Genomic DNA, 18550 nt, shown 5'->3' on the forward strand with positions numbered 1-18550 from the left:
ATTGGTAATTATGTTCCGGCCCACTGACCATCCACTCAAGGAAAAAAACGACCTGCAGCAGAATCTAGTTTATAATCCCTGGACTATAGGCTATAAACCACTCCCTCCCTGTCTCTCTTGGATTTGTCACCCCCTTGGGGACATTCAAAGGAATGACCCTGTCTTACTTCATCATGAGTGTCCAGGGACAAACTACTGACTAAGGCTACTGACTAAGGTGTGACTTGATCGAACATACCAGACTCATGTGAATATCTGAGGTATCTGTTAATCACTTTAATAATGCCAGAACACTGAATGCCTTGAAGAAAAATACTCTGCCTCATAAAATGTGATGTTTATCAAGTACCAAAAATGCTGGTTTCACCAGTGTGTATGAGGATAACATTTTCTAATCCCAATGTAAGATCAAAGATGGAACCTGTACTTGGACAACAATTCATAAAATAATGTAGCCAAGTGTGTTAGTGTTACTGTGAGCTAACATCCCTGCTGTTCTTCCTAGTCCTCGTGATAAAATCCCTGCTGGTTTGTGGTTGTTAAAAGACTACCACGGACTACTAAATGTTTATAGCATTGTTGCTTAGAGTGTCAACAAATGTGGCTTACCTCAGTCCTCTTTATAAAGTTCGTAGACCAAGAAGTCCATTTCAACCTTCGCACATCACAAAACTCTGCTTAGCATTAAATATATTAACTCCCAATCTTGCAATCTTTGATATCTCTTTTCTCAATGCCGACTAGACATGTGGCTAATAGGTCAGAGGGATGCATTTGTACAAGTCTTGAAATTAGATTAAAAGGATATTAAGAGTTTTGGAAAGGATATTAACTGATAATTGGCACTACTTTCTGTGGGGGTACAGGACTTATTTAAAGGTATAGTTCGGGATGTGGCCTTTATCTACTTCCCCAAAGTCAGATGAACTCGTGGATGCCGTTTTTAGTTTTTAGTTAGCAATTTCATTAACGCTAGTTAGCAACTTCCTTCAAACTGCACTCGGACACATAGAAATGGTATCCACGAGTTCATCTGACCCTGGGGAAGTAGATAAAGAGCCAAAATTGCCTTCATTGCCAAAATACCGAACTATCCTGAGGGGGTTGTGTTTGACAACCACCTACGGAGAGCACTGCAGTCCAGCAAAAGATCAGTCTTAAAGCTCTTAGCTCCACAACCGCAAATTAAAACATCACTCAACACCCTGTCTCTGTGTTGGCCAACAGTTCTGTGTGTGTTTGATGGAGAGTCTGTTTTGTCTCTAACTGTTAACGGATAGGAAATAAATGAACTACTTTGTTGATTGAATTAACCACTTAGGGTTATTGGCGCTTCTGAGAAATGCACGATTAGTACACTTTAGTTGATTTTTGTGGCTGACAACAACATGTCATATACTTTCTCCTGTTATGATTATGATGTACATTTATGGTAGCAGTTCTTTTCAAAGAGCAAAATGATATAGTGAAGTATTCCAGTGACTGTTAGATTCTTGGTCTCAACCAATGCCCTTTTTTGGACACACTCCTCCATAGCCATGTGATTTAAAGGGATCCTTCGGGATTTTGGCAATGAGGCCCTTTGTACTTCCCCAGCATACTAGCCGATACCCATAGACTTCCAGTCATTGCGCTAATGCTAGTTAGCATTGGCTCGCGAAACTACCTTCTGACTTCCTTCATATTGGACACAGAGACATACAAATGATATCCACGAGTTCATCTGACTCTGGGGAACTAGATGAAGTAGATACGTTACAGTTTAAATCGTTTTTTTCCCTCATCAATCTACACACAATACCCCATAATGACAAGTTGTAGAAACATCTCAAGGATGATCAATGGAAACAGGATGCACCTGTGCTCAATTTCGAGTCTCATAGCAAAGGGTCTGAATATTTTTTTAAATATATTTTTTTATACATTTAAATTTTTTTTTCGAAAAACCTGTTTTCGCTTTGTCATTATGGGTTATTTTGATGAGGAGATTGATGAGGGAAAAATTATGTAATCCCTTTTGGAATAAGGCTGTAATGTAACAAAATGTGGAAAAAGTTTGGGGTCTGAATACTTTCCAAATGCACTGTATTCCTTTAAGTCCAATTGCCTCCTCTGCTTCAGGCTTTTTATGGGCCATTTTTTTCTCCCTGTGTTTTTTTTAACGTATACTATTCCATGTTCCATCGCCTTGCTAATTGCAGAGTAGAAACCCACAAAGAGCAATTTCAAGTCAGTGGGGCAGCACAGAAAGGGAAGAGAAGTTAGGAATGACTCAGCTTTCCAAGGGTCTTATTACTGTATCTACCTTTTCTCTATGCCACGTTTGTGTCTGGATAAAAAATGGATTGCTACTTACCCCTGTCAAACTAATGAGAGGTAGCATAATAATTATGTAAATCTAAGAAGTACTTAACATTACAGCACTCTGGAGATGTTTCTATTGAAACCATAAAGGCATACAAAGCTGTCTTCACAACCCCTTCTCTCCATTTCAAAAGACTCTGCTTTAAATTCGACACTGTTTTGTCCTGTTCTGAACCTTACGTGACAATAATCCTCTCGACTACATACTCCACCCCTCCTGAAATTAAATTGCATGCAATGATGTGTATATTTGGCATGTGAGATTCAAATTAACTCCTATTCAAATGTATTCAGAGGATGCATTTGGTCTGTGAATTTATTTGCTCTCTTGCGAGCCAGAAGCATATTTTTGGGCTACAGTGCCACACTGTGACTGGTCATCCGTGTCCCTCCCTCCCTCCTCTCAAGTAGGGGCCTCTCCATTAGTATATGTCCCAGGGTGAACCAGGCCAGACAGACGGGCAGCTGGGTGGCAGCCCTGACCCTCAGGCAGCTGTCATTGTGATTTCCCCTTCTCCTCTAATTCCCCTGCTCCCTTGTTCTATCGCTCCTTGGAACACGCCATCCCAGCTCCTTGACCCTGAGCTGCCTGTCAACCCACTGCCGCCCTCGGCCTCGACCAGTCAACTTGATTTAACAGACACGTCCCGTGCTGAGGAAACTTCAGTCGAAGTGCCACTCATGGAGCTGTAGTTTGTTACTAAGAGGATGTGTTGCACATGAGAGAGTAAAGAGAGTTGTGTTGTTAGAATCAAAGCAGCTCTGTTGTGTAACTTAGACATCCCTTGCCTGATAAAACAGCTTGTAGCTAGAGATCCCTGCCTCCGCTGGCAGTTACCATGATATCCCTTCAGGAGGACAGATGGACATGTCAAAGCTGTTGCCAATTTAGGCCTACCTTTGTCTTCTCCTTCGACAACCTCCTCTGTAACTACACAGTTACTGTTAGATAGCTTTGTAACTGTTAATACACAGTAACTATTCCTTTCTACAGTCCCATGCTCTGCTTTATTATAACCTTTTGACCCCTTCTTTGCTGCAGTTGGGATGAGAGCAGCTCCATCAGCAGTGGGCTCAGCGATGGCTCTGTAGACAACCTCAGCTCTGAGGAGTTCAACGCAAGCTCCTCCCTCAACTCCCTGCCCACCACGCCCCTCGGATCCAGACGCAACTCCTCTGTCATGGTGAGTAAAGGCCACATTCAATCACAACAGCCTCAGCTATGTTTATGTACTTCTGTTTACAGACAATGTAGCCGTACTATCTGCACACACACACACACACACACACAGTAAGCAGATACTGGTATTTTGAGAAAAGCATACTCTAATAGATTTAAGGGAACCACTTTTTCTGTTTTAAGTTCTGGAAGAACACAGTTAGGTAAGTCCTTTGTCCTCAAAAGTTTAAGTCAGTATTTCAGACTGACACTGCACCCATTTCCCCGTCTCACTGTCCCCCTGCCTGCCTGCCTGCGTCTGTTATTCACCCTCTGCAGAAGCGTGCCAAATCTGCCTGAATCATTTGGGTCCCAAAGAAGCAGTTCACACGACAGACACTGCAATGTCATTCCATCCGAAATGGATTAAGATGATGTGTCATTGTGCACCACTCAAAGTTGTTTACTGCAACGGTTTGCCCCATTACCCACTCATTTCAAATCAAAGTGATATTTTGCATTTCATTTAACACTGCAACATCATGCATCCAACTTACAGTCAGTGGAAATCTGAACTGGATTTTAAAATACATTTTGTAGATAGTTGACCCACTTTTGGTAGGTGACATCTCAGGGGGAAACACACCCACTGCTATTGCTCCATCAGGCACTTCAAATAGCCCTTTAGAAACCCCTTCACGAATCCTCACACCACAAATGATCAATGTCAACTTTCAGTAATCAATTACGTTTTGAGAATACTGTACATATTTCATTCTTCATTGGCGTGGTAAGTATAGAGGTTCTCACTTTATCCACAGGTGAAAAATGCTTCTCAGACGGCTTGTCACTTCTGGTGTTACTGTGGCAACACTGCGTCTTTCTTCTGTTCTCGTCCAACAGAGAGCATATTGATGAAGCATGGGGATTAGTATAGCTGACTGAGCCATCTGTGACTCTATTACATTATAAGGTGCGCTGCCAAGACACACTGTGCCCAATTCTCGAATCAGCTACATACAGTAGACCTACAGTACATTTTCCAGTGTAGCACCTGTCTAGAAACAAACAAGATCTTTTGTTTTTTTCTGTGGCAATATTTTTGGATGATGGCTTACTACAGTATTTCCCTGTCATGGCTTGGTTGGTTGCATCCTGTAGTTACTTATACGCTAAAGCAGTGTCAACCTTGTATTAACAAAGACTTCAGCAGAGGGACGGATTAGGTGAAACAGCATTGTGTCCATGTTGTTTTGATGAATGAGTTTGGTGGTGCTTACCGAAGAGAATAGCTGAGGTGACTCAGTAGTTGTGCCCTACAGCACGGTACTATATTGTTTTGGCCACCCCCAGCCTTGCCCACTGTGCAGAATATTATCGTAAGGAAAAGTCACAGTGAATTATCCTCTGTTGGTTCTAGTTTAATTGGGCAGTTAATAATGTGCCTGCCCCGCATACGATGAAACAGTAGTCCTTATGTAACAGGGTTGCAGCCTGCAGACGAGCCAGTTATTTCCCCCGCTTAGAAAGAGGAGGGCATTGAAAAACTGGATGCGTTTGGAACATAGTAAATCAGCCCAGACTTACCAAGCTTTCATGTAGCGCGTCACCCAAAATGCATGTCACGAGTATGTACTATAATGTTCCTTGAAAATGCCAAGTCAAAACTCTGATCATCCATGACACACCAACATTAGTGGGATTCAAGAGAACACATGAGCCATGATGCATCCTTTCTAGTTAAAATGACTACTGGGGTGAAAGTCTCTGAAACATAGTGACACCAGTAAATCTCTGGTGTTATATAGTATAGGTTTATCCGTTCCTTCCACATGCTCTCCCTCTGGAATGCAGACAGACACTCAGATGGAACAGCAGAGATTACTGAGTGTCTTCCACAGATAACAAACACAATCACACACACACACACACACACACACACACACACACACACACACACACACACACACACACACACACACACACACACACACACACACACACACACACACACACATAAACCTGGGTGTCTCTCGCATTACCCCAAATATTCAATTTAATTTAAAAATAAATGAATAAATGGCACTTTACAATTCATAAATCTGAATTTCGATGAATCTTCTTGACCAAACTGACATGGAATTGACTAACCCTGTGTTTCCCATTGTGATCCAGTAGAGGTTGCTGAGGGGAGGACGGCTCATAATAATGGCTGGAACGGAGCAAATGGAATGGCATCAATCACCTGGAAACCATGTGTTTGTTGTATAGGATACCATTCCACCAATTCCACTCCAGCCATTACCACCCGTTCTCCCCAATTAAGGTGCCACCAACCTCCTGTGTTGTGACCATATCAATAAAACAAATACTTCCATTTGCAAAGTACCGCATGTTGATGGTTATGTCCCTGTCCTCATGCAGCTCCGCACCGATGCTGAGAAGCGCTCCCTGGTGGAGAGTGGCCTGTCCTGGTACAGCGAGGATGCCAAGGCTGCACACAAGATGGACGGGAGCAGCTACGAGACAGGGAGCCTCAAAACCGAGACCCCCAGCAAGTGGAGGAAGTCCTCCAGACCCATGGAGGGTGCTAGTGAGGACGCGGGGGTCAAGGGGGAACTGAGGAAGCCCCAGAGCCTGGGTCAGCCAGGGAACTTTAAAAAGGGACGCAACCCCCCTGTGGGCGTGACCTCACCCATCACGCACACCTCTCAGAGCGTCCTGAAAGTGGCAGGTGAGATTGGATCATTTGTTTTCTCTCTCTCTCTCTGACCTACCTCTCACACTGACATCCACACAGTTCTCTATACATTAAACACATTTTTGGGGGGTCCTGTTGAGTTGGAAGTAACTTAGCAGTTTGATGATTAAGTATCCCATCATTATTCCAAGTGAGTGCTATACAGGAAAGACTATAAGGGTTTTTACTTCATGCGTTAATAAAGAGTGTGTGTTAAAGTAGATGTATAAATGGCCAGGAAACATGGGGAGAAAACATGATTGTTAACTTGTTTTGCAAGATATCCTTGTCATCCATAACCTCCCCTAAATGGATAACACATGAACAACCAAGTCTGTTTGGAGAGTAGCCACAGCCAGCGGATATCTGCTTGATATCAACTGAAATGTAACAAGGCACTCTGGCTCTCTGTGCCAGAGTTTGATTGGTTGTAGTACTGTACAGGAACACTGAGAAGAAATGATACTGTACAGTGTGTTCCATGCAGAACTGGGCTCATCTTTGTGGATTTCCCTCTTGGTTCATCTTCCTATGTGTCTTGTCAAAAACAAACTTACTTCAGAGAATCACTGTCCTTGAAGCATTTTCAGGTTTTGAACATATTTTCATATTTTTGCTTTACCTGAATTTGAAGACTATGGATATTTAATGAACCTTCATGGGCAGTATCAGTGGAAAAATGACGTTTAAACAGCAACAAACACGGTACAGTGCAGCATGGCATTTCAAATGACCAGTGTGTGTTTGTGCATATCTTAATGAATGGTGTCTTTTAAGACTGGATCCGCTGCTATATGACTGCTGCTATTGAGGCAGCAATAACTGATTCATAGTTTTGATGAAATAAATATTTTCAGAGTGAGACGTAGGAAGAGTGTGCACTGTAGTGTGTTACCTTTCTATCCAATCCTAAAGCTAGTTTAATGGAAACTTTCTTTTTTAGTAATGGCATGCAGCAGATTACAATGCTGTGTAGTGACTCATCCGTCTGGTCACAGCAATAATGTTGTGTTTGGTGTTTTTTCATCCCACGCGATATACATGATTGAACGATAAGAGAAACATTCAAACTGCAGTAAAATTTCCTGACTGATGCAATTTATTCCATTGCCCTCTACTACTTATTTAGCTGGTTTAATATGGCTGATTTTTAAGGAGGTTCTAAGGATCCATTATGTTTCCTGGCATCATTCTCTGGGATGAAAATGGAGTCTTAAGATATTGATACACAGAGTATTTTGTTTTTAACCCCCCCCTCCAATCATTTATGCTGCTCTACATGTCTGATTGCGTCTTGAATTCCAATGATGGCCGCCAAGTGAGGCTTTTATACGTGGGAAAGACTGGGAGCTATTTTGCTAGTGTTTGCTTTGTCCACTCGCTATCTCCATTTCTCCCTTTCCCTGACTGAGTGACATGAACTGTTACCTCATGCGCCTGTGATACAAGAGCAATAATTTATGTACTTATATTCTGAAAAGCATTAAGCATGTCAATTTGAGTAACTTGTCCATGACAAGTTGCCAGAATAATGTGAATGCACAATCCACAGAGTGCCGTTAATAAAAACAACCCATTTTATTCCCCTTTTCCCTCATTTTGGCCGGGTCGCCAAAGTTATTGGGCGTTGCATTTCTTCACTTCTTGGTCAAGGGCCCAGTTTGTCACACAGACCGGTCTGCAATACCTTAGATAGATTTGTGTGTCTGTATGTCGGTGACTCGACCTCTTCATATAAACCATCTGTAAGTAAATACAGATGTTTCTTGCTTATAAGTTGACTCTCCTCTAATAACACGAGTTATATGCAGCTGTTTCCATGTGACCAAATTTAGCCATTTAGCCATATTGTATGATTCTGGTCATTCATGACTCCAGTCTGACTGATTCCTCTGATTCATCCAACATTAGTCACAGTGGTGTCATCGACATCCAGTCAGTTCACTGATGCTTTCACTCTTTTGATATTTTTGGGTAGGTTCACATTCAGCTGCACTCATTATCACAGCTTGCTAGGCGACAGATAATTACTCTGTAATGTAATCTCATCTAAACTCTATATTTATCTATCTCTATGACTGCAGCACCAAAGAGCGACCACAAGGCGGTGGACAAGACCAAGATGTCTGTGAAGGCTGCTGGGCTGCAGCGCTCCCGTTCCGACGCCGGGAGAGAACACCTCCCGGAGCACCGGGAACACCGAAAGCCCCCGTCAGGCCTGGTCAAGCCTTCCGCCGGGGCCTCGTTCGGCTACAAGAAGTCCCCGACTACCGGCACTGCCACCGTCATGACAGCGGGGGGCAGCACCATCTCTAGTGGCTCTGCCACCGTGGGCAAGATTCCCAAGTCCTCTGGCATCCCTGTGAAGCCGATGGGAGTAGGAGGGGGAGGAAAAGGGGGGCGTAAGAACAGCTTTGACGCCACAGGCAGTGAGGAGGGGGGCTTCCTGGGGCCCAACGCCCGTAACAGCCTCCAGTACCGAAGCCTGCCGCGCCCTGCCAAGTCCAGCACCCTCAGCCTGATCGGCCGCCCTGGGTCGGCCCGGCCTGCAAGCAGCAGCATCGACCCCGGCCTGCTGAGCCTGAAGCCTGTCTCCATGGCCTGCCCTGGCTCCAAGAGGAAAGAGCTCGGAAGTGGAAGCACTAAGGGGGCCAGTCGAGGAGGGAGCACAGGCCCTGTCAACCAGACAGACCGGGAGAAGGAGAAGGAGAGAGCTAAGGCCAAGGCAGTGGCGTCTGATATGGACTCCCTGTGTGGCTCCCTGAAGATGGAAGACTGTCAGGGGGATTCTACTGGGGAGGCCAGCACCAAACTGCAGGGACTGCGGAGGGCCAGTAGCAGCAAATACCCCGAGCTCTCCTCGCCCACCAGTCAGAGGTAAATTCACCATCGTGATACATTATCACACTGTTCAAGTCCTACAGCACGTTAAAATAATAGTACTTCCTTTGCTGTGGTATGGTGTTTATAGAATCATGTAGTCATGATGAGCTATGTAGTCATGTGTTAGTATCGACTCAGTTTGTTCAGCTGTCATTTTATGAAGAGTTGCTGTGTAATGTTTTCTTAACCACTTAAAATAGACATAAAAGAACAACAAAGCAATAAAACAAGTATTGCTGTGTTTTCACTCATGTCTTAGAACAGGACCAGCCCAGTAGGGTCTCTGGATCCGTCCCGGTGCTGTATGGTGCTGGATCTGACATTCTGTGTCTCGTGTCTAATTCATAGGATGCTGAGCTGCAAGTCTCTGGGTCGGCCGCCCAGCATTGCCCACCTTGACAAGGTCAACTCCAACAGCCTGGACTCATGCGTGACCATCCAGGACCTCCCTCCCAAAGTGCCCCCTTACTCTAAGCTCCAGGACCTGGCCGGGTCTGGGTCACGCAGCCCGGCCCCCCGGGGCCTCACCCCTAGCCCAGCCCCCGTCCTGCACTTGGACTCCCCCAGCTGCTACCCCAGCCAGACCCTATCCCTGGGGGGCTCTCCGCTGCTGTACCCCAAACTGTCTGGCCTGCACCGCAGCATGGAGTCCCTGCCCCTCACCATGAGTGTTCCTACCAGTGGAGGATATATCCGGGCAGAGTCCCGAGACAAGGACAGGGATAGGGAGGAGATGAGGGGCACAGGGACCTGGGTTGCTGGGAGCAGGACCTCCCTCAATCTACCAGACAGGTGGGTCTCGACCGGAGCAACACCCTGATGATGGGGTGGCATGGGTTAGGTAACACCCTGCTTGTGGGGGATGTCTTCACCAGTCTCACTAGCGCAGCAGTCAGTATCTGTATGTAGCAACATAGAATGATCAAACAACGCTACCTTCTTTCTACTGCAACAGAGATATTATTAATAGCAAGAGATCCTGTGATTGAAAAAAAATATCTACAGGTTTAACACTGTTTTATCATGGATTGTTTGATAGCAGAAAAGGTAAAATTTGGTGTCTTTGTGTTCTTTCTCTACCAGTTTGCAAACGGACAGGAACACCTTACCTAAGAAAGGATTAGGGTATGTCAAGTAAGTTTGTCATAGTTTCCCGCCACATTTGCTCTATCAAATGATGTAGTATTCTAATCGTCTGAGGCACATGTTTAATTGTTGCTCTCTTAATTGTCCTGCTCCAGTCGCTACAGCTCTGGTCCGTCTGAGGGTCAGTCGGAGGGGAAGGAGAGGCGTCATTCCCACACGGCAGTGAGCCTGACAGAGAGCGAGAGCCCCCCTCAGCTGCCTTCTCCCACCCACATGCCCCATCTTTCCTCTGGCAAGGCCGTGCTCACTAACGTGGGTGAGTCTCAGTCTTCTTCTGTTCATCAACTGTCCTCCAGCTGACTGACTGACAAACTCTGTCTAACTCTAAACTCTCATTAAGACACATCCTCCTGCTGGTTTGTATTTATATACTGCTCAAAAAATAAAGGGAACACTTAAACAACACGTCCTAGATCTGAATGAAAGAAATAATCTTATTAAATACTTTTTTCTTTACATAGTTGAATGTGCTGACAACAAAATCACACAAAAATAATCAATGGAAATCCAATTTATCAACCCATGGAGGTCTGGATTTGGAGTCACACTCAAAATTAAAGTGGAAAACCACACTACATGCTGATCCAACTTTGATGTAATGTCCTTAAAACAAGTCAAAATGAGGCTCAGTAGTGTGTGTGGCCTCCACGTGCCTGTATGACCTCCCTACAACGCCTGGGCATGCTCCTGATGAGGTGGCGGATGGTCTCCTGAGGGATCTCCTCCCAGACCTGGACTAGAGCATCCGCCAACTCCTGGACAGTCAGTGGTGCAACGTGGCGTTGGTGGATGGAGCGAGACATGATGTCCCAGATGTGCTCAATTGGATTCAGGTCTGGGGAACGGTCGGGCCTGTCCATAGCATCAATGCCTTCCTCTTGCAGGAACTGCTGACACACTCCAGCCACATGAGGTCTAGCATTGTCTTGCATTAGGAGTAACACAGGGCCAACCGCACCAGCATATGGTCTCATAAGGGGTCTGAGGATCTCATCTCGGTACCTAATGGCAGTCAGGCTACCTCTGGCGAGCACATGGAGGGCTGTGCGGCCCCCCAAAGAAATGCCACCCCACACCATGACTGACACACCGCCAAACCGGTCATGCTGGAGGATGTTGCAGGCAGCAGAACGTTCTCCACGGCATCTCCAGACTCTGTCACGTCTGTCACGTGCTCAGTGTGAACCTGCTTTCATCTGTGAAGAGCACAGGGCGCCAGTGGCAAATTTGCCAATCTTGGTGTTCTCTGAAAAATGCCAAACGTCCTGCACGGTGTTGGGCTGTAAGCACAACCCCCACCTGTGGATGTCGGGCCCTCATACCACCCTCATGGTGTCTGTTTCTGACCGGTTGAGCAGACACATGCACATTTGTGGCCTGCTGGAGGTCATTTTGCAGGGCTCTGGCAGTGCTTTTCCTGCTCCTCCTTGCACAAAGGCGGAGGTAGCGGTCCTGCTGCTGGGTTGTTGCCCTCCTACGGCCTCCTCCACGTCTCCTGATGTACTGGCCTGTCTCCTGGTAGCGCCTCCATGCTCTGGACACTACGCTGACAGACACAGCAAACCTTCTTGCCACAGCTCGTATTGATGTGCCATCCTGGATGAGCTGCAATTCCTGAGCCACTTGTGTGGGTTGTAGACTCCGTCTCATGCTACCACTAGAGTGAAAGCATCGCCAGCATTCAAAAGTGACCAAAACATCAGCCAGGAAGCATAGGAACTGAGAAGTGGTCTCTGGTCACCACCTGCAGAACCACTCCTTTATTGGGGGTGTCTTGCTAATTGCCTATAATTTCCACCTGTTGTCTATTCCATTTGCACAACAGCATGTGGAATTTATTGTCAGTGTTGCTTCCTAAGTGGACAGTTTTATTTCACAGAAGTGTGATTGACTTGGAGTTACATTGTGTTGTTTAAGTGTTCCCTTTATTTTTTTGAGAAGTGTATATAGTATATATATACTAAATGCCCAAAAGTATGTGGACACCTGCTCGTCAAACATCTCATTCCAAAATCATGGGCATTAATATGGAGTTGGTTCCTCCTTTACTGAATCCACTTTTCTGGGAAGGCTTTCCACTAGAGGTTGGAACATTGCTGCGGGACTTGCTTCCATTCGGGGACTTGCTTCCATTCAGCCACGAGCATTAGTGAGGTCAGGCACTGATGTTGGGCGATTAGGCCTGGCTCGCAGTTTGCGTTCCAATTCATCCCAAATGTGTTCGATGGTGTTGAGATCAGGGCTCTGTGCAGTCCAGTCAAGTTCTTCCACACCAATCTCGACAAACCATTTGTGCACAGGGGTTTTGTCAAGCTGAAATAGGAAAGGGCCTTCCCCAAACTGTTGCCACAAAGTTGGAAGCACAGGATCGTCTAGAATGTCATTGTATGCTGTAGCATTAAGATTTCCCTTCACTGGAACTAAAGGGCCCAGCCAGAACCTTGAAAAACAGCCCCAGACCATTATTCCTCCCCCACCAAACTTTAAGGTTGTCACTATGCATTGGGGCAGGTAGCATTCTCCTGGCATCCGCCAAAACCAGATTCATCCATCGGGCTGCAAGATGGTGAAGCGTGATTCATCACTCCAGAGAACACGTTTCCACTGCTCCAGAGTCCAATGGCTTTGAGCTTTTCACCATTCCAGCCAAAGTTTGGCATTGCGCATGGTAATCATAGGCTTGTGTGCAGCTGCTCGGGCCATGGAAACCCATTTTTGAAGCTCATGACGAACAGTTCTTGTGCTGACGTTGCTTGCAGCTGCAGTTTGGAACTCGGTAGTGAGTGTTGCAACCGAGGACAAACGATTTTTACGCACTTCAGCACTCAGCGGTTCTGTTCTGGGAGCTTGTGTGACCTACCACTTTGCGCCTGAGCCGTTGTTGCTCCTAAATGTTTCCACTTCACAAAAACAGCCCTTACAGTTGACATGGGCAGCTCTAGCAGGGCAAACTCACTTTTTGGAAAGGTGGCATCTAATGACGGTGCCACGTTGAAAGTCATTGAGCTCTTCATTAAGGCTATTCTACTGCCAATGTTTCCCTATGGAGATTGCATGGCTGTGTGTTCGATTTTATACATGTTGACCGTTGTGGACCCTGAGTGTCTCTTTACACTGACTCATCAGGGGTGTGTGTGTGTGTGTGTGTGTGTGTGTGTGTGTGTGTGCATGCAGGTATGTGTAAGTGCGTGCATGCAGGTATGTGTAAGTGCGTGCGTGCGTGCGCATGCAGGTATGTGTAAGTGCGTGCATGCAGGTATGTGTAAGTGCGTGCATGCAGGTATGTGTAAGTGCGTGCGTGCGTGCGTGCGTGCGTGCGTGCGCATGCAGGTATGTGTAAGTGCGTGAGTATGTGGTGTACTTACTGCCTCATTGTACTGTGTCAGTCTGCCTCTTACGCATGCCAACCTTCCTGTCTTCCCAGTTTCCCCCATCCCGAGCGGTGCCTGTGTCCCCAGGATAACCCGCTCCAACAGTATCCCCACCAATGACGCGGCCTTCGACCTGTACGGCTCCTCTCCACTGGGCAGCAGCATGTCACTGGCCGACCGGCCCAAGAGCATGATGCGCTCTGGATCCTTCCGTGACCGCGAGCCCGCAGATGACTGCGAGACAGCTAGCACATGTAAGATACCTGTATACAGATATATCATTTCCTTTTTTATGGCTAGCCACTATGGCTCCATTTCTAAGGCTAGTCCCTTTTGGGTTGTCAGTCTACTACTGGGGCCCTCAGTTGATAAAGTTAAACTCAGGGAATGAATTGAAATTCCAATTGCCATTTGAGTGTGTTAAGGTTTTTTACTCGCTGAATATATTTTAGGGAACCTGAACATTCCCCTGATGTTTCAGGCCCCGGCCTAGACAACCCTTGACTCTAGTAGTGTCCTTGAGGCTGTGTCCTCAGTACAGAAAGAGGGAGGTAGAGGGTGAGGCAGAGAGCGAGAGACCCAGTTTGTCTCTATCACTTCTCTGAAGTAATTTATTTCTTCTTCAATGTTGTCTGCGTTGGATTATGTTGTATGTTGTTTTCTGTGAAGTACTTATATACTGCCACAAGTAAACTGTCATTTATACCTTGTAAATCTACACACACACACACACACACACACACACACACACACACACACACAGTAGCAGGTTTACTGGATATAACGTTGTGTTTAAAAATCTGAACAACGATAGATTAGTCATATTGTTAGCATATTCTGTGAAGTATGAGTATGGCATATTTCAATACTAAACTATGTTATGTGTTTGTTCTCTCTTTTTCTACCTCTTTTAGTCCATGGCTCTGTCCTGTCCTTGGCATCCAACACTTCATCCAACTATTCCTCTGTGAGTAATAGAATTATTGAATAATCCAGAAATAGTTATTGTGCTCAGCTGTTGTGTGCCCACAGGACATACTTTCATGATTATAACTGTTGGATCCCATCACAATGACATGAATGTGTGTGATACAACCGGAACAGTGCCAGGCCTGGCTAGCCAACTGTACAAATACAGCCATGTAGTTTTTCTGTCTTTGATTGAAAACATGCCTGAAGTGAAGTGAGATGCCACTGAGGCATTCCAGAGCTGAAACCTTGTTCAAAGACAACTTTTTACCTCAGAACATTGGGTTTTCTCTCCTTTTCCAAATTTTGGCCATTGTTTACGTTCAGATAACTGCCAAAATAAAGGAAACACTTCAGTAAATGAGGAATACAAAGTATATTGAAAGCAGGTGCTTCCTCATGGCTGTGGTTTCTGAGTTAATTAAGCAATTAACATCCCATCATGTGTAGGGTCATTATTTGGGCTACCATGTCTAGAAGAAGAGATCTCAATGACTTTGAAAGAGGGGTCTCAAAGGATCATAGGAGGTTTTATAGGGTGTGTGTGCATGTGTGTCTCAGTTTTCAGATCTCCACCCAATTGAACACTTATGAGAGATTCTGGAGGGCGCCTGAGACTGCGTTTTCCACCATCATCAACAAACACCAAATTATGGAATTTCAAGTGGAAGAATGGTGTTGCATCCCACCAATATGCTGTGTTTACACAGGCAGCCAATATTTGTACCACTAATTGGTCTTTTGACTAATCACATCAGGGGCTGTATTTTAAGAAACCTAACGCAATGGTAAATCTTAAGTGCTGGTGGTAGAGCTATAGGTTCGGGGGTGTTTCCTATTTTCTCAACCAGAATTATGGGCGCAGGAGCTGGCGGTGGCTTTAAAGGGCTAGGTTTTGAGAAATAAGCAAGTTGAAGGTATGTCGAGGCTTGAGCCCTTACTGGCCAATCAGAACTAAATAGATTTTACTATCTTTTATTTATTGCCTAGTATCCTTGTCCATTATAGCCTAAACTTTACCAAACCATGCTAAATGTAAACTTTAATGGGGGGGTAGGGACGTCCCGAGGTTCAATTATAGCAAGGACATTTGTTAAATAGCCTACAGAAACAAATAACAAAATGTAGTCCTATCCCGTATTTGTTTTTGAACAGCAATTGCATGGCTACAATATAGAAATATATTGTTAACATAGCATTCCCACTGATATAGGCCTACTGTAAAATGCATTATATTTGAGCTATGGACATGCCAAACGTCAATAAGCACGATTAAGTTAACTTTTAAGTTAACCTAAAAAGAGAGTGAATAATTTGAATCAAATTCTAATAAAACGAAACAAGAACTTGTTTCGAATATGCTATGTCTAAATACAGTTACAGGCACCATAATTGCTCCCCATGGGCGTATAATATTAGGCCTAAGACAACATAGACAATGATGGGTTTTACACACATCCAAACTTTTCATAGGAGCTGGAAAAATATCCAATATATAGAGAAAGGGGGAATGTCCACTCACCGGTACGGCTCTCAAATATATAGCTGTAGCCTACCATGTTCGTTGATATGGCCAGTAGTGACTTTGCCACGTGAAAGGTAAACAAACAAACAGGCAAATATAGTCTACAAGCGGATTCAGCACCACGGACAGCGATCGGAATTCCCACAATTTGAAAGTTAGGTCCAACAGAGGAAAGTGTAAAATGCAAAATGATCAATAAAAAACAATTAACAGTCTTTTTTAAATAACTTGATGTTCCTAAACAGGCTTCCTACAGTCACTGACACCTTCCATACCAAACTGAGTCCAAACTTTTCACAGAAGCTGGACAAAATAATGAATAAAACTCAGTGAGTAAATGTTATTTATAATAAGGGTCACATGGAGAAAATCTGACCTTTCTGAAATGAAAATCGATGGCCCTTCATTCAGCAAGTATATTTTGCTTAAACCCTCCATGAACACTTGAAGAAAAAAAAAGTGACCCCTAAACCCCAAATAATAATGAAAACAAAGTGGATAGCAGAGAACATGTCTACCATTTACCCTCACTTCTTGGACAGACCAGAGCCTTAGATATGCAGTTTTAGAAACTGTCCTTCGTCCTGTAAGCATTACATGGCAACGCAGGAATTTTGAAAGCGCACAGGGCTGCAGGCCAGAAGGTTGTGGGTTTGCAGACCACTGTGGACAAGAGTAGAGGTGGAAAGATCTAATTTATAGTAAAAGCATTTCATTAATCTATCATCGTATTTGCAGGTCCGAGGAAAAAATGGCCTCATAAACATTTAATGCAATGTTGTGTCATTTTACATGTTAGCAGAATTTTTTTAATATCACACAAATTACCAAAAATTACAGGCTAAGAATGGACAGAGATAGGCCTATGTGTTCATCTTATTATATTTATCCAATGCCAAATCAGTGTGTCTTGTTTGCAACGAAACAATCTTTATTTCCAAATAATTAAATCTGAGACGTCCTTAGCAATCTGAGTACCTTTCCACCCCAGACAGAATAGGCATACCGATGCAGATTAATGTGAACTTTACCTGCTGGCTACTCTTCTTCTGTGGCTTAACCCAACGAGAGAAGGTCACAAGTGTTTCCCTAAAAGCTGTCTGGGTTTAAACATCTATTGTACAGAAAGTGAATAGCTTAATAAATTGATAGAGACAGAATTTGATTACTTCCTAAGCAAAGTACATTTTTTGTCTCCTCAGCAATAGAGGGTAGAGGTCAGCCTCTGAATGTCGAAGAAACTAAACAATGATATCCCCATATGCATCAGAATCACGTCTTTCCCAGGTATTTTACAGCTTGTTTCTAGCATAATGCACTATTATAGATCACTTTATATCATTGGATCCGTGTTATTTTCTTCAAAATCTTAAGCTAACATTGAGTAGGCCTGTGCTTTGTGCCAATTTCTTTAATAAATGGTAGACCTATGGCATACCCTCTCATACCCCCTCAATCCGAGTCTTAGTTTTAACTTAACAGCCCTTCACTGACGCAGAGGTGCGTGGTGGGTGGAAGAGTGTAAAGAGTGCGTGGTGGGTGGAGGAATTCACTGACAAATCTATGGATATATCATAATGGGCAAGAAACGCATTGCTTTTAATAAAATCAATTATAATCGTAGCAAGCTATCAAAGTTGACCTCCAGTCCTCCTTCTCCTCTTCGCGATCTCCTTTTCAAACTGAACTAAACATAAGCTATAGGCGAGACCACACGCAAGATACTGCATTTTTGGGACTAGGCCTAATACATAAAAACATTCGGAAAAAGCCTTTGACTCTCCTCCTGGACTGCCATCGTAGGTAGAGCCATTGGTTAGGCAGCACACAAAAAAGTGTTTGATCAGAAAGAGCAGAGTTGGGCGGGGCTCAGAATCGGAATATTCATTGCAGTGTGTAGTGTATCCTATTTGTATTTACACCGTCCCAGCAGATATCTTAGAAATATAACTTCGCTCTGTGCTTCTCCGAGCATGCACTTTGTAGCCTATGGATAATTTGATTGAGACCACACTAAAGAGCCTGAAGGCGCACTTGATATTGCTTGCCCAGCGGAGAATCAGATTATGGGCGGCATCGGGCACACATCGATATATATCCCAATAAGCAACTCATTCGAAAACACTGACAAATATTGAAATTTCATCCATTACAAATTACATGACCCTCCCCTGGACTAGATTAACAAAATACTAAACCCTCCCCTTTCTGTACATTTCGATCCATCCCTTATAAACTAGCGTGCGTTTAAAAGTTACACCTCTTTACCGCCAGCCGAAAATAGATCCCCAGAACTTGTCACAACATATCTTTTTCAGAGCTGATCTGTTTGGTCAAAAGACCAGCCATATAGTTCCAGACACTTGTAGAATCTATGCCAATCTATGCATTGA

The 18550-nt window shown here is 44.4% G+C and overlaps 1 protein-coding gene across 2 annotated transcripts in view; it reads left to right on the forward strand.

The window, feature by feature from the left end:
- The window catches only part of LOC115151024 (neuron navigator 1), a 152862-nt gene that overhangs the window by 97869 nt on the left and 36443 nt on the right, over positions 1-18550 (forward strand). For both annotated transcript variants that reach the window (XM_029694926.1, XM_029694927.1), the window contains 8 exons: positions 3407-3548; positions 5948-6257; positions 8348-9140; positions 9495-9938; positions 10230-10280; positions 10388-10548; positions 13717-13917; positions 14578-14630. In XM_029694926.1, the coding sequence (XP_029550786.1) occupies positions 3407-3548; positions 5948-6257; positions 8348-9140; positions 9495-9938; positions 10230-10280; positions 10388-10548; positions 13717-13917; positions 14578-14630 (2155 nt within the window). The remainder of the gene's footprint in view (positions 1-3406; positions 3549-5947; positions 6258-8347; positions 9141-9494; positions 9939-10229; positions 10281-10387; positions 10549-13716; positions 13918-14577; positions 14631-18550) is intronic.

Source organism: Salmo trutta, chromosome 16, assembly GCF_901001165.1.
Source record: "Salmo trutta chromosome 16, fSalTru1.1, whole genome shotgun sequence".
NCBI classification, from domain to species: Eukaryota; Metazoa; Chordata; class Actinopteri; order Salmoniformes; family Salmonidae; genus Salmo; species Salmo trutta.